This window comes from Acinonyx jubatus, chromosome B4 (genome assembly GCF_027475565.1).
Source record: "Acinonyx jubatus isolate Ajub_Pintada_27869175 chromosome B4, VMU_Ajub_asm_v1.0, whole genome shotgun sequence".
Classification (NCBI taxonomy): domain Eukaryota; kingdom Metazoa; phylum Chordata; class Mammalia; order Carnivora; family Felidae; genus Acinonyx; species Acinonyx jubatus.
This window is the reverse complement of record NC_069387.1, coordinates 133,533,516-133,548,516: the sequence shown is the minus strand read 5'-3', so window position 1 is coordinate 133,548,516 and position 15,001 is coordinate 133,533,516. Positions and strand designations below refer to the sequence as shown.

General features: G+C 59.1%; 1 protein-coding gene across 1 annotated transcript; it reads right to left on the bottom strand.

The window, feature by feature from the left end:
• Positions 1–1,553: 1,553 nt before the first annotated feature.
• TSPO (translocator protein) lies at positions 1,554–12,534 on the bottom strand. The gene is made up of 4 exons (XM_027070542.2): positions 12,439–12,534; positions 4,179–4,389; positions 2,494–2,632; positions 1,554–1,994 (listed from the first exon to the last, which is right to left on the bottom strand). Exons 2-4 carry the CDS (start codon positions 4,358–4,360, stop codon positions 1,806–1,808), a joined length of 510 nt encoding a protein of 169 aa, XP_026926343.1. The 5' UTR covers positions 4,361–4,389; positions 12,439–12,534; the 3' UTR covers positions 1,554–1,805.
• Positions 12,535–15,001: the final 2,467 nt, after the last annotated feature.

Below are 15,001 nucleotides of genomic sequence, written 5' to 3'. Positions count from 1 at the left end.
GATTTAAGATTTCAACGGCACGAAGTAGCTCCAGCAAAGAGCACAGCCCAGAAGGACGTGACCCATCCATGAGGTGTGGGTTTTCCTGTTAAACGAACGTGGAAATTGCCAGCACCCTGACGTTCCTCGTGGATGACAACAGCTCAGAAAGGAAGAGAACGCTGTGTATGAAGAAGGGGGTGGGAGGAGGGGGAAGCATCACAAGAAAGCCAGCAAACAAAATGGCAAAGTGCATCTGCCTCTCGTCTGTTTCACCAGGCATTTTTGTGGCCGTGCGTGCTATGTGGCCAGTAGGAAGTGTGTGGGATATTGCTAGGGATGAACGGACCCACAAGTGAATGGAAGGGACAAAAAATCGCCTGCACCAGCATCACAGAAAAGACTGCAGAAGTCTCGGGTGCACTTGAGTGCTAAGTACAAAAAAAAAAAAAAAAAAGCTCAGTGCAGGACATCTGGCAGGCGCAGGGGTGGCTGTGACACATCCAGGGGCCCCCTGACCTTCTTGGAGAACTTCGGAAATAATGAGGACGCTCAAAGAGTCCCCATCTGACCCCTCTGCTCTCACGAGCATCAGAAAAGCAGCGTGGGGAGCTGGCCAAGGTGCTCCCGGATGCCAGGCTGCCGGGTTCCTGCAGAGCATCGTCTGTTGGGCTCCAAAATCCGCCGGAGCTGAGGGTAAGCAGGGCGATGGCCCCGGAAGACAGCCGCCTCTTCTCTCAGAGCAAGGCAGTCAGCTGGCTCTCCCCGAGCTTTCCTGACATCATAAAGTGGGGATAGAACAAGGGGAGACAGGCCGCGAAGCATCCGGCCTCCCGAGATGACCAAGCGAAACACCAAAGTTTTGCCAATTTGCGTAATCGACAAGCAAAACCAGGCAACAAAAGGCACAGCAGGTCACGGGCGCCAGGCGGCCGAGCGGCAGAGGCAGGACGCACGCAGAATGTGGGAGCTCGTAGCCGGAGCAGAGGGACCGCCCCAGGGGGAGACTGCCTGTGGGGCGGGGGGGGGGGGGGGGGGGGGCCCTGCCAACCTCACCGACTCCCAACAGCCGGGACCCGGGCCTTACTGCCTCTGACACGCCCTCCTGCCGATTTGGTGTTTGTGAGGCTGCTTCTGGTGGGGTGAGGCCGGCATGAGTCCCACCACCCAAGGGGCAGGTCAGGCGGTGTCCCCAGCTCTAGGCCCGGCCCCATCCCGGCCGAGGCCAGCTGAGGGTGCCGAGGTGCTGGCCCAGGCCAACTGTGGGCCCACGCCCCAGGCTGAGCTTCCCGGGGGGCTTAGAGAGTGGGTAGGACTGAGGTCCCAGCCTGGCGGACGCCAGCCAAGCCGCGGCATAGCCGGTGTGGGCTCCGGGTTGAACCCAGGCTGCTCTGGGCCAAGCAAGACACCCCGCCTCTCAGAGAGTCTGGGGGGAGGCGCGAGGAGCGTGGGTGAGCACTGACCTGGTCCAGCCCCGTCTGGATGGTGCAGCCTGGACAGATCCCGCAGGAGGATGAGTCCCTCCCGCCCCCACCCGCAGCCAGCAGCCCCTGCCCAAGTAAGAGGGCCACTGCCAGGAGGTTAAAAACTTTATTTGCCTTATGACCTTCCACGTTCTGAGAGCTTGCTTGGAGCAGGTGCAGAAAGCACAGGACGCTGTTTCTGGGGCAGGAGCTTGGCCTAGGGCACTTCCGAAGCGGGTGGTGAGCCCCCGGGGCTGAGACCCGGGCACACCTACAGGCCCGGTGGCCACGGAAGTAGAAGGGCCACCACCACGGGCACCACCTGACCGGCGGGCAGCCACAGTCCTCGGACGAGGCACGCTTTCACTCGACGAGCCTCCGGCCGCCGCGCCGGCCGTGGTTGTCCCGCCACACGCAATAGTTGAGCGCGGCCGCAAAGGCCAGCCAGGCCAGGTACGGGTAGAGCAGGCGGGCGGCCGGTGGGCTCACCCCACGCCAGGCCACGGCCGTGGCTCCTGCCAGCCCACCCGTCAGCAGGAGGTCCACCAGGGCCTGCAGAGACACGGGCAGAGAGGTCAGGGAGGCCTGAGGCTCACGTAGCCACGAGACGTGCGTCCCAGCTGGCCGCTTATAGGCGGCGATCGAGGAAACACTCCTCCATTCCACCCCTAAGCGACCCAGCCAAGCCCCTCCCTCGTTGTGTGCCTCCGTTTCCCATCTGTGAAATGGGAACGATCACCCCCGCCCAATCCCTGCTGGGTGAGGGAGGCACATCACCAGGTGCGCTGTGTTCAGCATACAATGGCCCCCCAACCAAGCCCGCCAGCCCATCTGGTTCCATCAGGAGTCCGCAGTGCTCCCTTCACTGAAGGAGGAGCAACCCTGGAGGGCTGCCGGCCCCCTGAGCTTCTGAGAGATCCTGACCATAAGCCGCTCCCGTCGCGAGACCCTCACTCCATCTAGGATGTGATGCCCCATGTCCCCCACGGAAAGGCCACTCCTCCACAGGCCATCTCCAGGGACCAAGAGGACTGGCCAAGGCCACACTTACCCAACCCATTTGTCGGGTGCCAAAGAAGAGGGGAGGCCACGCCCAGTTCAAGGCCAGCTGCCCGGCATAGAGCCCCAGGGGAACCACAGCCTCCTCCGAGAAGCCCCCCAGCTCTTTCCAGACCATGTAGGAGCCATACCTGAAACAGAGGCCACGGGTCAGGGCACCAGCAGGGAAGAGACCCAAAAGCTCACCTATGGGGCGACAGACACAGTGAGGGCTCAGGCACGCTCTGCCGCTGACTGCCTTGTGACCTCAGGGAAGTTGCTTGACTTCTCTGGGCCTTCAGTCTCTCTACAGGATTGCTGTCGGGATGTGAGTTAACACACTGGCCGTGCTTAGGTCAGCGCCTGGCACATGCAACACTCAATAAATATCTGCCATCATTAACATCAGGCTCTGAAGAGGAAAGCACGTGAGGCACACAAGTGAGAAAGAGGCTCCTGGCCCAGCCCGGGATGGGACCGGCACAGGTACAGGTGACGTCCTCCAGCTCTTACACACGCAGGCACTGCCCTGGCACTTTCCGAGCGTTAACTTGTTTTATCTTCGTGATAAATGAAGGTGGGCAGTGTCGTCACCCCCCTTTTACAGGTGAGGAAACTCAGGCACAAAGCGGTGAAGTGACTCTCTTAAGACCCCTTAGCAGGCAACCAGCAGGTAAAGTCAGGATTTGAATCCGGGTGGCCAGGGCCAGAGCCCGAAGTCTTTACTCCATGAGAGATTCGACCTCATCAGGGTCACAGGGAGCCTCCGCAGGGTCCCACGACAGAGAGACCAGGGTCGCATTTGTGCTTTATCAGGATCTCATTGGAGGAGGAAGGCCAAGGAGTGGGAGGCCTGGAGACTGAAGCAAGATGAGGTAGACATAGTGATGCCTGGGCCAGGATCGGGGAGGAGAAAGCAGGACACAGGAAGAGCTGGGAGCCTGGCTGGGCAGGGCCTGGGACTCTGGGGGTGATGCCCACGTGATACCCGGGTTGTGCGGACTTGTGTGTGTCTCAGTCCCATCAGAACCCCGGGGGGCATCCAGCCTGGCTTGTGCCACCTGCTCCCCGGGCGCCTGGCATCTGCAGCCCCACCCTGGGCTGGCATAGACTCAGGATGCAGGGAGGCAACGAACATTCCAGGGCAGGAAGCAGGCCACAGCGGCCGGTTGCAGTTCCCATTAGAGCCACCAGGAGGGTGCCCTCACCCGCCCAGCTGCCGCCGTCTCGCCACAGGGTTTCCTGCAGGGTCCCTACTTGCTAGCTGTGTGTCTTCTCCAGACCCCTTGTCAAATGGGTGGCCTTGCAAACTAACCCAGACCCAGCCTAGCACGGAGCAGGTGCTCGACAAATGGTAGCTGCGAGAATTGCCGTTCCTGTTGCTGCCGCTGTGGGTCTTGGAAGCCGCCCAGGTCTGGACTTGACACACTGAGCCAGGCTCTCCCCCCCCCCCACCCCCACCCCCCGGAGTTGCGAAAACAGCCAGGGTGCCAGCGTGAGGCTGCGCCATCCGGCCCGCCCCTCCCGGGAGGCCTTGGAGGAGAAAGTTCAGTTGTTGGAGCAACAGTCCCGAAGCTGCCTCCACCCTCGCTTGGCAAACCCGGCCAGGAAACGGTGCCTGCGGCCCCAGGAGCACGTGGAGAAGCTCTAAACTCGAGCCTCAGACTCGGAAGGGGGAGGACGGCCCCGCCCACCTACCCCATGGCCGAGTACAGGGTGCCCCAGATGGGGCCCAGCGTCCAGCGGGGCGGGTGCCAGGAGGGCTTCTGCAGGCCGGCATACCAGCGGAGGCCCTCCCCGCGGACATAGTACGAGCCCAGGAAGCCCCCCAGGCTGGGCACCAGAGTGAAGCCCACCGCGGGCACCCAAGGCGGGGCCATTGCTGCTGCGGCTGCTGTTCTGGAAAGTTCTGAAAGAGAAGACAGGGGTGGGGGTGAGGGGTGGGGTGAGGAGCGGGGCAGCACTCCAGAACTGGGGCGAGGCCTCCCAAGCACTGGGCGGGGAGGGGCCAGGTTCACCCAGGCAGCCCCTGCCAGCCGAGTGCCCTGGCTCCAACGAATGCACTTTCACCCAAACTCCTGCCCCCCAACCCAGAAGGCTGCCCTGACTGGCAGGAGCCTGGGGTCACCCCTGCCCCCACAGGTGGCCCCAACCTCAGCTCTTGCCTCAGCGGCCAGGGCCCTGTCCTCTCTCTTACCCTCACCCTTGACCTTGGGGCTCCTGTCAAGTTGGATTCAAGACCAGTCCGTGTCTCCTCCACCCCGAAGTTTTCCCAACCCTTCCTCCCCAGGCCAGTTGACAGCTCGGTGCCCTAGGAAGCCTGCATCAGTCCACACCCTCTACTTTATGTTCTAGTACTTCTCATTCATTCATTCTCTTATCACTCATTCATTCATTCAGTAGCTGGGATCACACAGAGCGTGGCTCAAACCCTGGCTCTCCACTGACTCACTGTGACCTCAGGCAAATCACTTCAGCCCTCTGGGCCTCTGTATCCCCCTCTGCAGAATGGGATATCAACACTGCCTACCTACCAAGGCCATGCTCAGTAGGGGAGCATCCCAGTACACAGGTAATTTACCACCAACCTTCAGGCCCACCCTTAAATCACCATCCCTGCCCTGCTTGCCAGAGAGGGAAAGCAGTCACACAGCACTCTGGGGCCAGGCTCTGCCCAGTCCAAAAGCTGCTCCCTCCATGACGCCCAGGCTCGTTGAGGAGGTGGGTGGGAAAGAACAGGAGTTAGCAAGAGTTCAAGGCTGGTGAGGTCCCCTCGGCGGCCCTGAGAGGCTGGCAGGGCTCAGGGCAAGGAAGGCCCCCTGCGTCAGGCCTGGATGCTGCCACCTCAAGGGCTGGGGACCCAGTCATCAGGTTTGTACATTGTGCTCAACAGCTGTGCCCCCTTGCCCCGCAGCCCTGAGGTCTCGGAGAACCTACTAGGCGCCCAGCAGCCAGTGAGGCTCTCAGCAGACTGAATTGCTCACTGGGGCTGAGAATCCAGAGTGACAGCAAGGGGGACCCCCAGCTGGGCATCTCAGGCCAGCTCTGACCGCACCTGCTGTGGGACTCTAAGCCTGTGAGCACCCTGACTGGGCCTCAGTTTCCCTACCATAAAATGAGGAGGCTGGGCTCCCACTGGCAGAGCCTGATCCTAACTGGAAGATCTGGGGATGCTTGTATGCAGGAGATAAGAAGCCACCCACCCAGATTCAGCTCAGCAAACCTGTATCACGGCCTCCTGGGGCAGGAGCTGGGGCCCAGGGTAGACGGAGTGGGGGTCCCAGAGAGGCACACAGACCTCAGTCAGAAAGGGCACCCCTGACCCGGGCTCAAAGAAAAGAAGGTCGCGGCGGCACAGTGCGCCCTTCCTTCACAGGGACACGGGGGCGGGGGCGGTCAGGGTGAAGAGAATGATGGGCATGGGCTGAGGGGGTTGGGCTGCGGGGGAGCAGGTGCAGGGAAGGGGGGTGTGCTCACTCTGGAGGCAATGGGGAGCCATCAGGGCCTGGTCAACCCCCAAAGCCGGCTGTTGACGACTCTCATAACGTGAAAATTGTTCTCCACATAAGTGAGGAAAGAATATAAAATTGACTACAGAATGATCCCAATTAAAAATAAATAAATAACACAAATAAGCATTTTAAAAAGTGTAACAGGGGCGCCTGGGTAGCTCAGTTGGTTAAGCATCTGACTTCAGCTCAGGTCATGATCTCCTGAGTTCGAGCCCTGCATCAGGCTCTGTGCTGACAGCTCAGAGCCTGGAGCCTGCTTCAGATTCTGTGTCTCCCTCTCTGCCCCTTGCCTGCCCATGTTCTGTCTCTCTGTCTCTCTCTCTCTCTCTCTCTCTCTCTCTCTCTCTCTCAAAAATAAACATTTTTTAAAATTTTGTTTTCAAGAATAAACATTAAAATTTTTTTTAAAAACTGTAACAGATTTGGGGTGCCTGGGTGCCTCAGTCGGTTAAGCGCCCAACTCTTGAGTTCAGCTCGGGTCACGATCTCATGGTCGGTGGGTTCAAGCCCCGCATCGGGCTCTATGCTGACAGCCTAGCGCCTGCTTGGGATTCTCTCTCCCTCTCTCTCTGCCCCTCCCCTGCTTGTGATCTCTCCTTTTCAAAATAAATAAATAAACTTAAAAAAATAATAAAACACAAAAATAAAACCTGTAACAGATTCACGAAGATGTTAGCAACCGTCATAATCACAAAGCTAACATTGCTGGGGAACGACTGGCCGCCCACCACCCTTCAATCCTAGCCCTGCGGGGAACAATGTCATCTTATCCCATCTGCCGGCAGAAGACCGGAGGCACAGAGCAGGACAGGCGTCAGCCGGGGACCCCTCTGCAAGCGGGCAGCTGAGGATTCTATGGGCTGCCCTTGGCAGTGGGATTTACAACGCTACGTTCATTCCGTCTTTATTGTTTTCCAAAACGTCTATAATGAAGATCATTTTAATTTTTTTTTTCAACGTTTATTTATTTTTGGGACAGAGAGAGACAGAGCATGAACGGGGGAGGGGCAGAGAGAGAGGGAGGCACAGAATCGGAAACAGGCTCCAGGCTCCGAGCCATCAGCCCAGAGCCCAACGCGGGGCTCGAACTCACGGACTGCGAGATCGTGACCTGGCTGAAGTCGGACGCTTAACCGACTGCGCCACCCAGGCGCCCCCATTTTAAAGGGAACAATCGAGAAAGTGCTAGCAGATTCCAGCTCTGCCATCTGGGGACTGACTGATTCCTCCCTCCCCCGCCCTCCTGCGCTGCCCTCTGGTTTCCAGAGAGCACAGAACAGGTGAGCCTGAGGGTCTGTCTCACCACAACCGACAGGACCCCTGGCCCTGTGCTCCTGCCAGGTGGATGTGGAACTCTGGACGCAGAGCCCTGGGACCCAGCCGTCCCGCTGGGCTCACCAGCATGTGACCTGGTGACACATGTGACACATGTGACGGGCTCGGGCCTCCTCAGCTGCTTTCTCATCTATGCAATGGGGACACAGCCCAGCCCGCCTAACAAATATGCTGGATCCACAGTAAAGTGACAGCATTTGGCAACCCCAGGAGCTGTGGTCAGTGCCCTAGGTCTCCCCCAGACTGGGACATGGCTGAGCAGGTGGGAGGCCTTCACACCGTCCTGATCCTCACATGCCGGCCGGGACACTGAGGCCCGGACACCGAGGGGAGGGGCTGGGGGTCAGGCATTGAATGTCAGACTTCAAGTCTCCTCAGGGTGACTGGGGGTCTGTGGTCGTGAGCGCCGCACCACAGTGACTTCCCAGCTGGGTGGAGGCTACATGGGGACTCTCGGTACCACTTTCATAACTTCTCTACAAGTCCCAAGTTGGTTCCAAGTAGACCGTTCAAAAAGAAGTATCCTGGTTTGGATAACACCTTGCACCGTCCCAAGCTTATTACGCTCGGCATCTGTCACTGCATCAGGCCCTGAGCCCGGGCCCCAGACCCCGCTGCAAGTGCCACCAAGAGCCTCCGAGCCTCCATTTCCACCACAAGACTCCTGCTCTGAGACTGTCAGTGGCTCCGGTCCCGGGTTTTGGCCTTTTTTTTTTTTTTCTCTCCTACTTTTTTTCTTAATCGAGGTGAAATCTGCATGACATCAAATTAACCCCTTAAAGCGCACAATTCGGTGACAGTATTACGCTCCCAATGTCGTGTAATCACCATCCACACCAAGTTCTAAAACGTTTTCAAAACCCTCAATGAACCCCCATACACTCCTTGCTCCTCCCTCCCCCGGCCCCTGGTAACCAGCCCTCTGTCTCTGTGGATTTACCTTTTCTGGACATTTCATGTAAATGGCATCATACACCATGGAGCCTTTGGGGCCTGGCTTCTTTCCCTGACCGTGATGTTTCTGAGGCGTGCTCACACTGCCGCGTGGGTCCATACTCCTCCCCAAGGTGCTGTGGGCAGGGGCGCCCATGTCACCCTGCCACAGCACCCAGCCCGTGCCCAGGAAATCCCACACAGGACTCGCTCACAGGGCCAGCGGGCCCTACAGCCCACCAACCCGGTCCCTGCGGTACAGGACAAACCAAGGGCCACCAGAGGGCGGTGGCTTCTCTAAGTCCTCAGGGACAGAGTAGGGTCCTGTTCCTGCCCCCACCCCCTGCTGCGCCTTCCAGAGCCTGGCTATGGTTATGCTTCACTGGGCCTAGAGGATCTGAGAGTCTGCCCACCCCAAAGGTCGAACACAGAAAGGCCAGATGCCTCCCACGCAGAGAGCCAGGGCAGGGAGCTTCCTGTGGCCTCTCGGGGACTGCTCAGCCCTTGAATCACCCGACTGGGGGACCCACCAGGCTGAGTCACGCTCGGTTGGGTTGGGCTGGGCTGGGCTGGGCTGGGCTGGCCTGAGAGAGGTCTGCTCTGGGATGGGGTCCCAGGGAGGGCTGGGGAAGGTGAGGGAGCACCCAAGGCTGGGAAAGGGCTCGAGGGCTGATCAGCTGCGTGGAAAACCTGCCCGGCCGGCTTCATGGGGTCATGGGGAGGCCCAAACGAGGACCAGATGAGCGAGGCGCTGTGCTGCCAGTGTTGGGGCCACTCACCCCATTTCCTCCGGGGGAAGAAACAGCCCCGTGGCATAGACCCAAGGCTGAGAAAATATCAGCCAGTCAGGCACAGGGCGCTAAATGGGGCAAGATGCTTCACAGACAGCCAGGGGCCACTCCCAGAGGAGCACTTCCAACACAGAGGGCTCAGGACCTGGGGTCAGGAGAAGGTTCTAGGCCTCTGGGGAATGAGCATCATGGGTGGTGCTTGGTGGATGGCAAGCTGTGGGCCAGGCCCATGCTGCTGGTCATTACTTCACTTAATTCGTCACAGTGGCTGCAGGGGAGGCGACCAGCTGCTTCTCTTCCGGGGACCCTGAGCCACACCCTCCCAGCCTCCGTGGTGGACGTTACTATTCCCACCGTCCGGATGAGGAAACTGAGGCACAGGGAGTCGCAGAATATTTCAGATCTGTGTGACTCTGAGGCCCAAAGCACCCCCACCCCTGAGCTGGGAGTCTGCTGGCCTCAGTGGTCCCACCCTCTGCCCAGTGTCAGAAGATTCTGTCAGGGTCAACAGGCCCACTCTCTCCAGCCCCAGCACCAGTGTCCCAGCCCCCACAGGGCATCAGACCCCACCTTGGCCCAGGGGAGGCACTTATAGGATCTGAATCCTTCCTTTCCCCTCAGGGTGGGAGTCAGGACCTGTCCTTAAGATGCCTCGCTCCTGGCCAAGAGACTCCAGACCCATTTCTGGCCCTAAGATCTCACCTCCCAAACCTCTATGTCCCCATCTGTGAAGTGCGGACTGAGCTAGTGAGTCTCAGGGGATCCTCCTGTTCCCTGGGAGTGGCAGAAACTGCTCCCCAGGAAAAAAAAAGAGTTTTGTCTCTCTGATTCCCACCCTCGCCTCCCCAGCTATGCCCAGCTCTCCTCGGCCTTATCTCTCACTCAAGCCACCGCTGTCCAGGGACTTGTTTTAAAACTTTCTACTTTTTTTTTTTTTAATTTTTGTTTAATGTTTATTTATTTTTGAGAGAGACAGAGAGAGACAGAGTGCGAACAGGGGAGGGGCAGAAAGAGAGGGAGACACAGAAGATCCTTTCTACTTTTTTTTTTAATGTTTATTTTATTTTTGACAGAGACAGAGACAGAGAGAGAGAGAGAGAGAGAGACAGGGCATGAGCGGGGGAGGGGCAGAGAGAGAGGGAGACACAGAATCCGAAGCAGGCTCCAGGCTCCGAGCCGTCAGCACAGAGCGATCATGACCTGAGCCGAAGTCGGATGCTCAACCGACTGAGCCACCGAGGTGCCCCGATCCTTTCTACTTTTAAATGACTCACAGCGAATCCTCCTCATTCATAACCTTTGTGAATCTTCTTCATTATGAAAGTACCCAGCATAAGAGACAACAGGTCAGGAAGGATCCCCATCCAGCTGGTGACCTGGGAGGTCTGGGATGGGGTGGGGCTGGGAGTGACAAGGGGGTATTTGCTTTATGGGGCAGATGACTACTTTTTTAAACACAAAGAGCATATTCAGGCATGGCTTGCATAATCAGAAATAAGTAAAAAAAAAAAAAAAAAGTAAAAATAGGGGCACCTGGGTGGCTCAATGGGTTAAGCATCTGACTCTTGTTTTTGGTTCAGGTCATAATCCCAGGGTCTTGGGATCAAGCCCGGCGTGGGGCTCCATGGACGTGGAACCTGTTTGGGATTCTCTCCCTCTCCCTCTGCCCCCCTCTCTCCCACCCTCCCTCCCTCTCTCTCAAAATAAACTTTGAAAAAAAGAGAGAGAAACAGATTTGAAAATAAAATACTGAAAAAGCAAAAGTGTATATACTAAAAAGAAGGCTCCCTCCCTTTGAGCCCAAGCCCCCACCCCACCCCAAGGAACCCACTGTCAGCAGCTTCTGGAAGATCCAGCCAGCTGTTATTCAGTCACTGCCAGGCACAAATGTGTGCCTGGCACACACACACACACACACACACACACACACACACACACACAGCAGGCGGAGAAAGTAGCCTCTCGAGCCTGGTGGAGGAAGCAAGGCTTTGAACCACACTGGTTCAAACCCTGGCTCCACCGCTGTCACTGTGTGACCCCGGACAAGGGCCCCTGGGTGAGCCTCAGTTTCCCTCAGTTCAAAGGATTCCCTCAGAGACTCCCTTTGGGTGTGCTGAGCAGCCTTCTAGAGACGGAAAGAGGCAGCCTACCCCCTGCTCCACCAAGAGGCTTGCTACCCCCACCCCTTGCTCCCCGGTTCCTTTCAAGGCAAGTGGACAAACACCCTTGTTCCATGAAGGAGGCATCGGCCACTGCTGTCCCGCATCCCCCACAGAGGCTCCCCACTTCTGCCCGCAGAGGAAGAGGCTCCAGGCCCACATTCCTCCAACTAGGCCTTTCGGTCAACAGCCTGCTGTGTGCCAGGCACCCTGGCACCCTTCTTGTGCACAGCCTCCTCTGACCCTCTGCTAGCCCCATGACCCTTTTGGAACAGCCCCAGTCCATGGCCCCTAGGGCAGGCCCAAGCCCAGCCCCTTCTGCCATCCATCTTAGAGCTCGCGGCCGGCACCAGGTACCATCGGGCACTAGCAGGCCAGCCAGAGAGGCTCGCAGGCCGGGCCAGGCCAGCAGGGTGGACCCCAGAACTGGCAGTGTGTTCACAGCGGGAGCCCCCCCCCACCACCACCACCCAGGCTCTGAGCTCCTTTGCAGGAGGGCCAGGGGACAGGCAGGTCCTAGGCGATGTTCTGCCCACACCAGACCTCTGTCCAGGCTACAGCGCACCTGAGAACTGAACTGGGAATCTTGGGACCCAGTTCTAAGGCCCTCTGGGGCCTTAACCGGTTGTGTGCAAGTAACCTCCCAATCCGGCCTGGGTTTCCTCCCCTAGAAATGGAGTGTCTCAAGTTGATCAGCAGCCTGAGGTCTCTCGGGCATTTTGTGGTCCTCACGGTATCCCGCTCAGCCACTCTCGCCCTCCTCCCATCCCCACCCCTGCTTCCACATCTGCGGAATGGGCGGGAGCCGGGAGCGTCCGGTCCCTCCGGGGGCTGCGCTTCCCTCCAGACCCGAGCGGCGGGGAGGGGAGGGAAGGGGCGCGGAGAGGAGGGGCGGGGCGAAGAGGGCCGGGGCGGGGCGAGGAGGGCCGGGCCCCGGCGAGGCTGCCCTAGTTCCCCCTCCGTCTCCCGCTCGCCCACCGGAACCCCGCCGTACGGCAGCCCCGACCGCGGAGGTCAGGGCCCGGGCCGCCCTGCCCGCTGACCCGGCGGCCGAGCCCCTAGCGCTGCCGCACGGCCGCCCCTGGGACCCCCGCCCCGCCGCTCCCGCCCGCCTCCTCCCGCCTCACTTCGCCCCCGGCCCCCGCGCAGGCGGCCGGGCGCCGTCGGGTGTCGCACCTGCGATGGGCCGCCCCGCCCGCTGCCCCCTCGGCGCCCGGGCCCCACTCACCAGCCGCGGGGACGCGCTCCGGGAACGCACTGCGCGGCGGGAGGCGGCGGCCCAGGTCCCCGCCCCGCCCCGCCCCGGCCGCGAGGCCCCGCCCCGGTCCCGCCCCGGTCCCGCCCCGCCCCGGCTCCGCCCCGCTTGGCTGGAAGCCGCCGGAGAGCTCACTCTTTGCCTCCTTCCCGCCAGCGAGGCACGCCTCCGCCTCCGCCTCCGCCTCCGCCTCCGCCTCCGCCTCCGCCTCCGCCTCTGCGCCCAAGGCTCCGTCAGCCTCAGTCCTCCCCGTGGCGACCTTCCCGGCTGCGCCGGCTGGCAGGTCGTTTCTCTTCTTGAGCCTCACCTTTCCCGTTTATAAAATGGGGCAACAGGGCCCGACCTCGGGGAGGGGAATTACGCCCCCTGATAGCAAAGCCCCGAACACCCCTATACAGTAGCCCTGGCTCCCCATCCCCGGAAGAGTACCCCAGTTCCTTAAACTGGTACCCCGGGCACGAGGCAGGCTGGACTCTTAGTCCTGGCTCAGCCGCTCTATGACTGGTTCTCTCCGCCTCCATCTCCTCATCTGTAAAATGGGCACGACAGCTCGGGACTAATGAGGATGCCACAGAGCAATGTGGGCAGGGAGCCCTGCAGACGCTTGGCACTCAGTGAGGGGAGACTGCAACCATCACGGCCCAGAAGTGACCTCCAGTTTGTCAGAGTCACCCTGATGGGCCCAGCATGTCCAGCCCCAGGCCTTGGACCCCTCACCTCCTCATCTACAGGTGCTGCTTTATTCCTGAAGCCAAGAGTCTGTCCTTGGGCCGAGGGACCCTCAGCCTGCAGGAGCCAAAGTTGCCCAAATTGGTCCTCGGGGGATCAACATGAACTATAGCTCCTTCTCCCCAACCACAGTAGCTTGGAGCCTCCCGGCTGCAGCACAAATGATTTGGGCCTTTGCAGCCCCTTCCTCCTTTGACTGCTTTGATAAAAAGACAAGTATAATCCAGGCTACATTGTTTCTTTTTCTTCTGATTTTAAAAGAAATTAAAACAAGGGGTTCCTGGCTGACTTGGCCTGTAGAGCATGCAACTCTTGACCTCAGGGTCGTGAGTTTGAGCCCCACATTGGGCAGGGGGAGCCTACTTAAAAAAAAAAAAAGGTGGGGTGCCTGGGTGGCTCAGTGGAGCATGTGAGTCTCGATCTCAGGGTTGTAGGTTCGAGCCCCATGTGGGGTGTAGCGCTTACATTAAAAAGTAAAATATTTTAACTAATTAGTTAATTAAAATAAGTTAACTGATTAGTTAATTAAAATAAAAGAAATGAAAACATTTTCCTGGGTCCCTCAAAGTATTGTGGCAGCTGGTCCTGTGACTGCTGTCCTTGATGAAATCGGTCTGGGCACACCTCCCAGCGAGCTGCCAGGCAGCCCTCACCCACTTCCTGTAAGGAGGTGCCTGTGGCTTGGCCAAGTGGCCCGCTGCTCACCTCCCCCGGAAGACTCGTGGGGAGGAGACAATGCAGCTTCCCTCCAGCCTCACCCCTACTACACATGGGGCTCAAGGCTCAAGAGACTTCTGCCCCCACATGTCTGCCGCTTGCCAGGGCCAAAGGGAGGGACTGAGAACAAACACACAAGGTTTGTGTGAAGTGCGCACACCTTTCACAGATGTGACCCTGCAGTTTGGAGGGGCCAGCCGCTGCCCGAGGGGCTCACACTGCAGGTCTTCGTGCAGATAGCGATGCCACACCCGGTGTGCCTGGAAACCTCCCATCACTTCCGCCTCGCTCCTGCCCAGCCCCACAGACCCCCCTCGAGCCTGGGCCACTGTCCCCGTCCCTCCTCTGAGCAGCAGCCGCAGCCTCTAGCTGGCCCCCAGCTCCCCTCTGGTCCCTTCCACTGCCCTCCTCTGCTGAGGACCCTCCAGCTGCTTAGGATCCAGTCCAAACTGGCACCGGAGGCCCTGTCAAAATGGGGTCAAGCCGACTACCCCACCCTTTCCCTCCTCTGTGTCCCTGCCAAAGCACCCCTCACCCCCTACCTGGACACCTCTTCGTGTCCGAGTCTGACTGCTCTCCAGTGTTGCGCCAGCAAGTTCTTCCAGAACCCCAACTCTGCGCCACCCCCATTCTAAGTGGGCAGTGACCTCTGAACTCCACCGAGCTTGGAGCTTCTCCCGGGCATTTGGCCTGTATCTTGAGCGCTGCAAGGTGCCCAGCGCTGGGCTGAACCCTGGAGGATACAACACAACCAAACCCAACCTTTGGCCTCAGTCGATCCAGGAAGGAGGCATGGAAAACACCCTCACAGGCTCAGAGAGGGGAGGGAACATCCCGGGGTCACACAGCGCCAGAGCGATGGAGTCAGGATTCCCACCCAGGCGCCCCCAGGATCTGCACTCTTAACCGATGTGTCACTCAGCTTCCCAATTCCAAGCGCGATTCAGGCACAGTATTTCCTTATATGTTATTTATGAGTTTACTTCATTCCATGAGAAATCCACATTTATTGTAAAGGAATTGGAAAGCACAGAGGAAAACATAAAGCCACCTACACACCCATCGCCGAGAGCGAAACACTGCCCATACT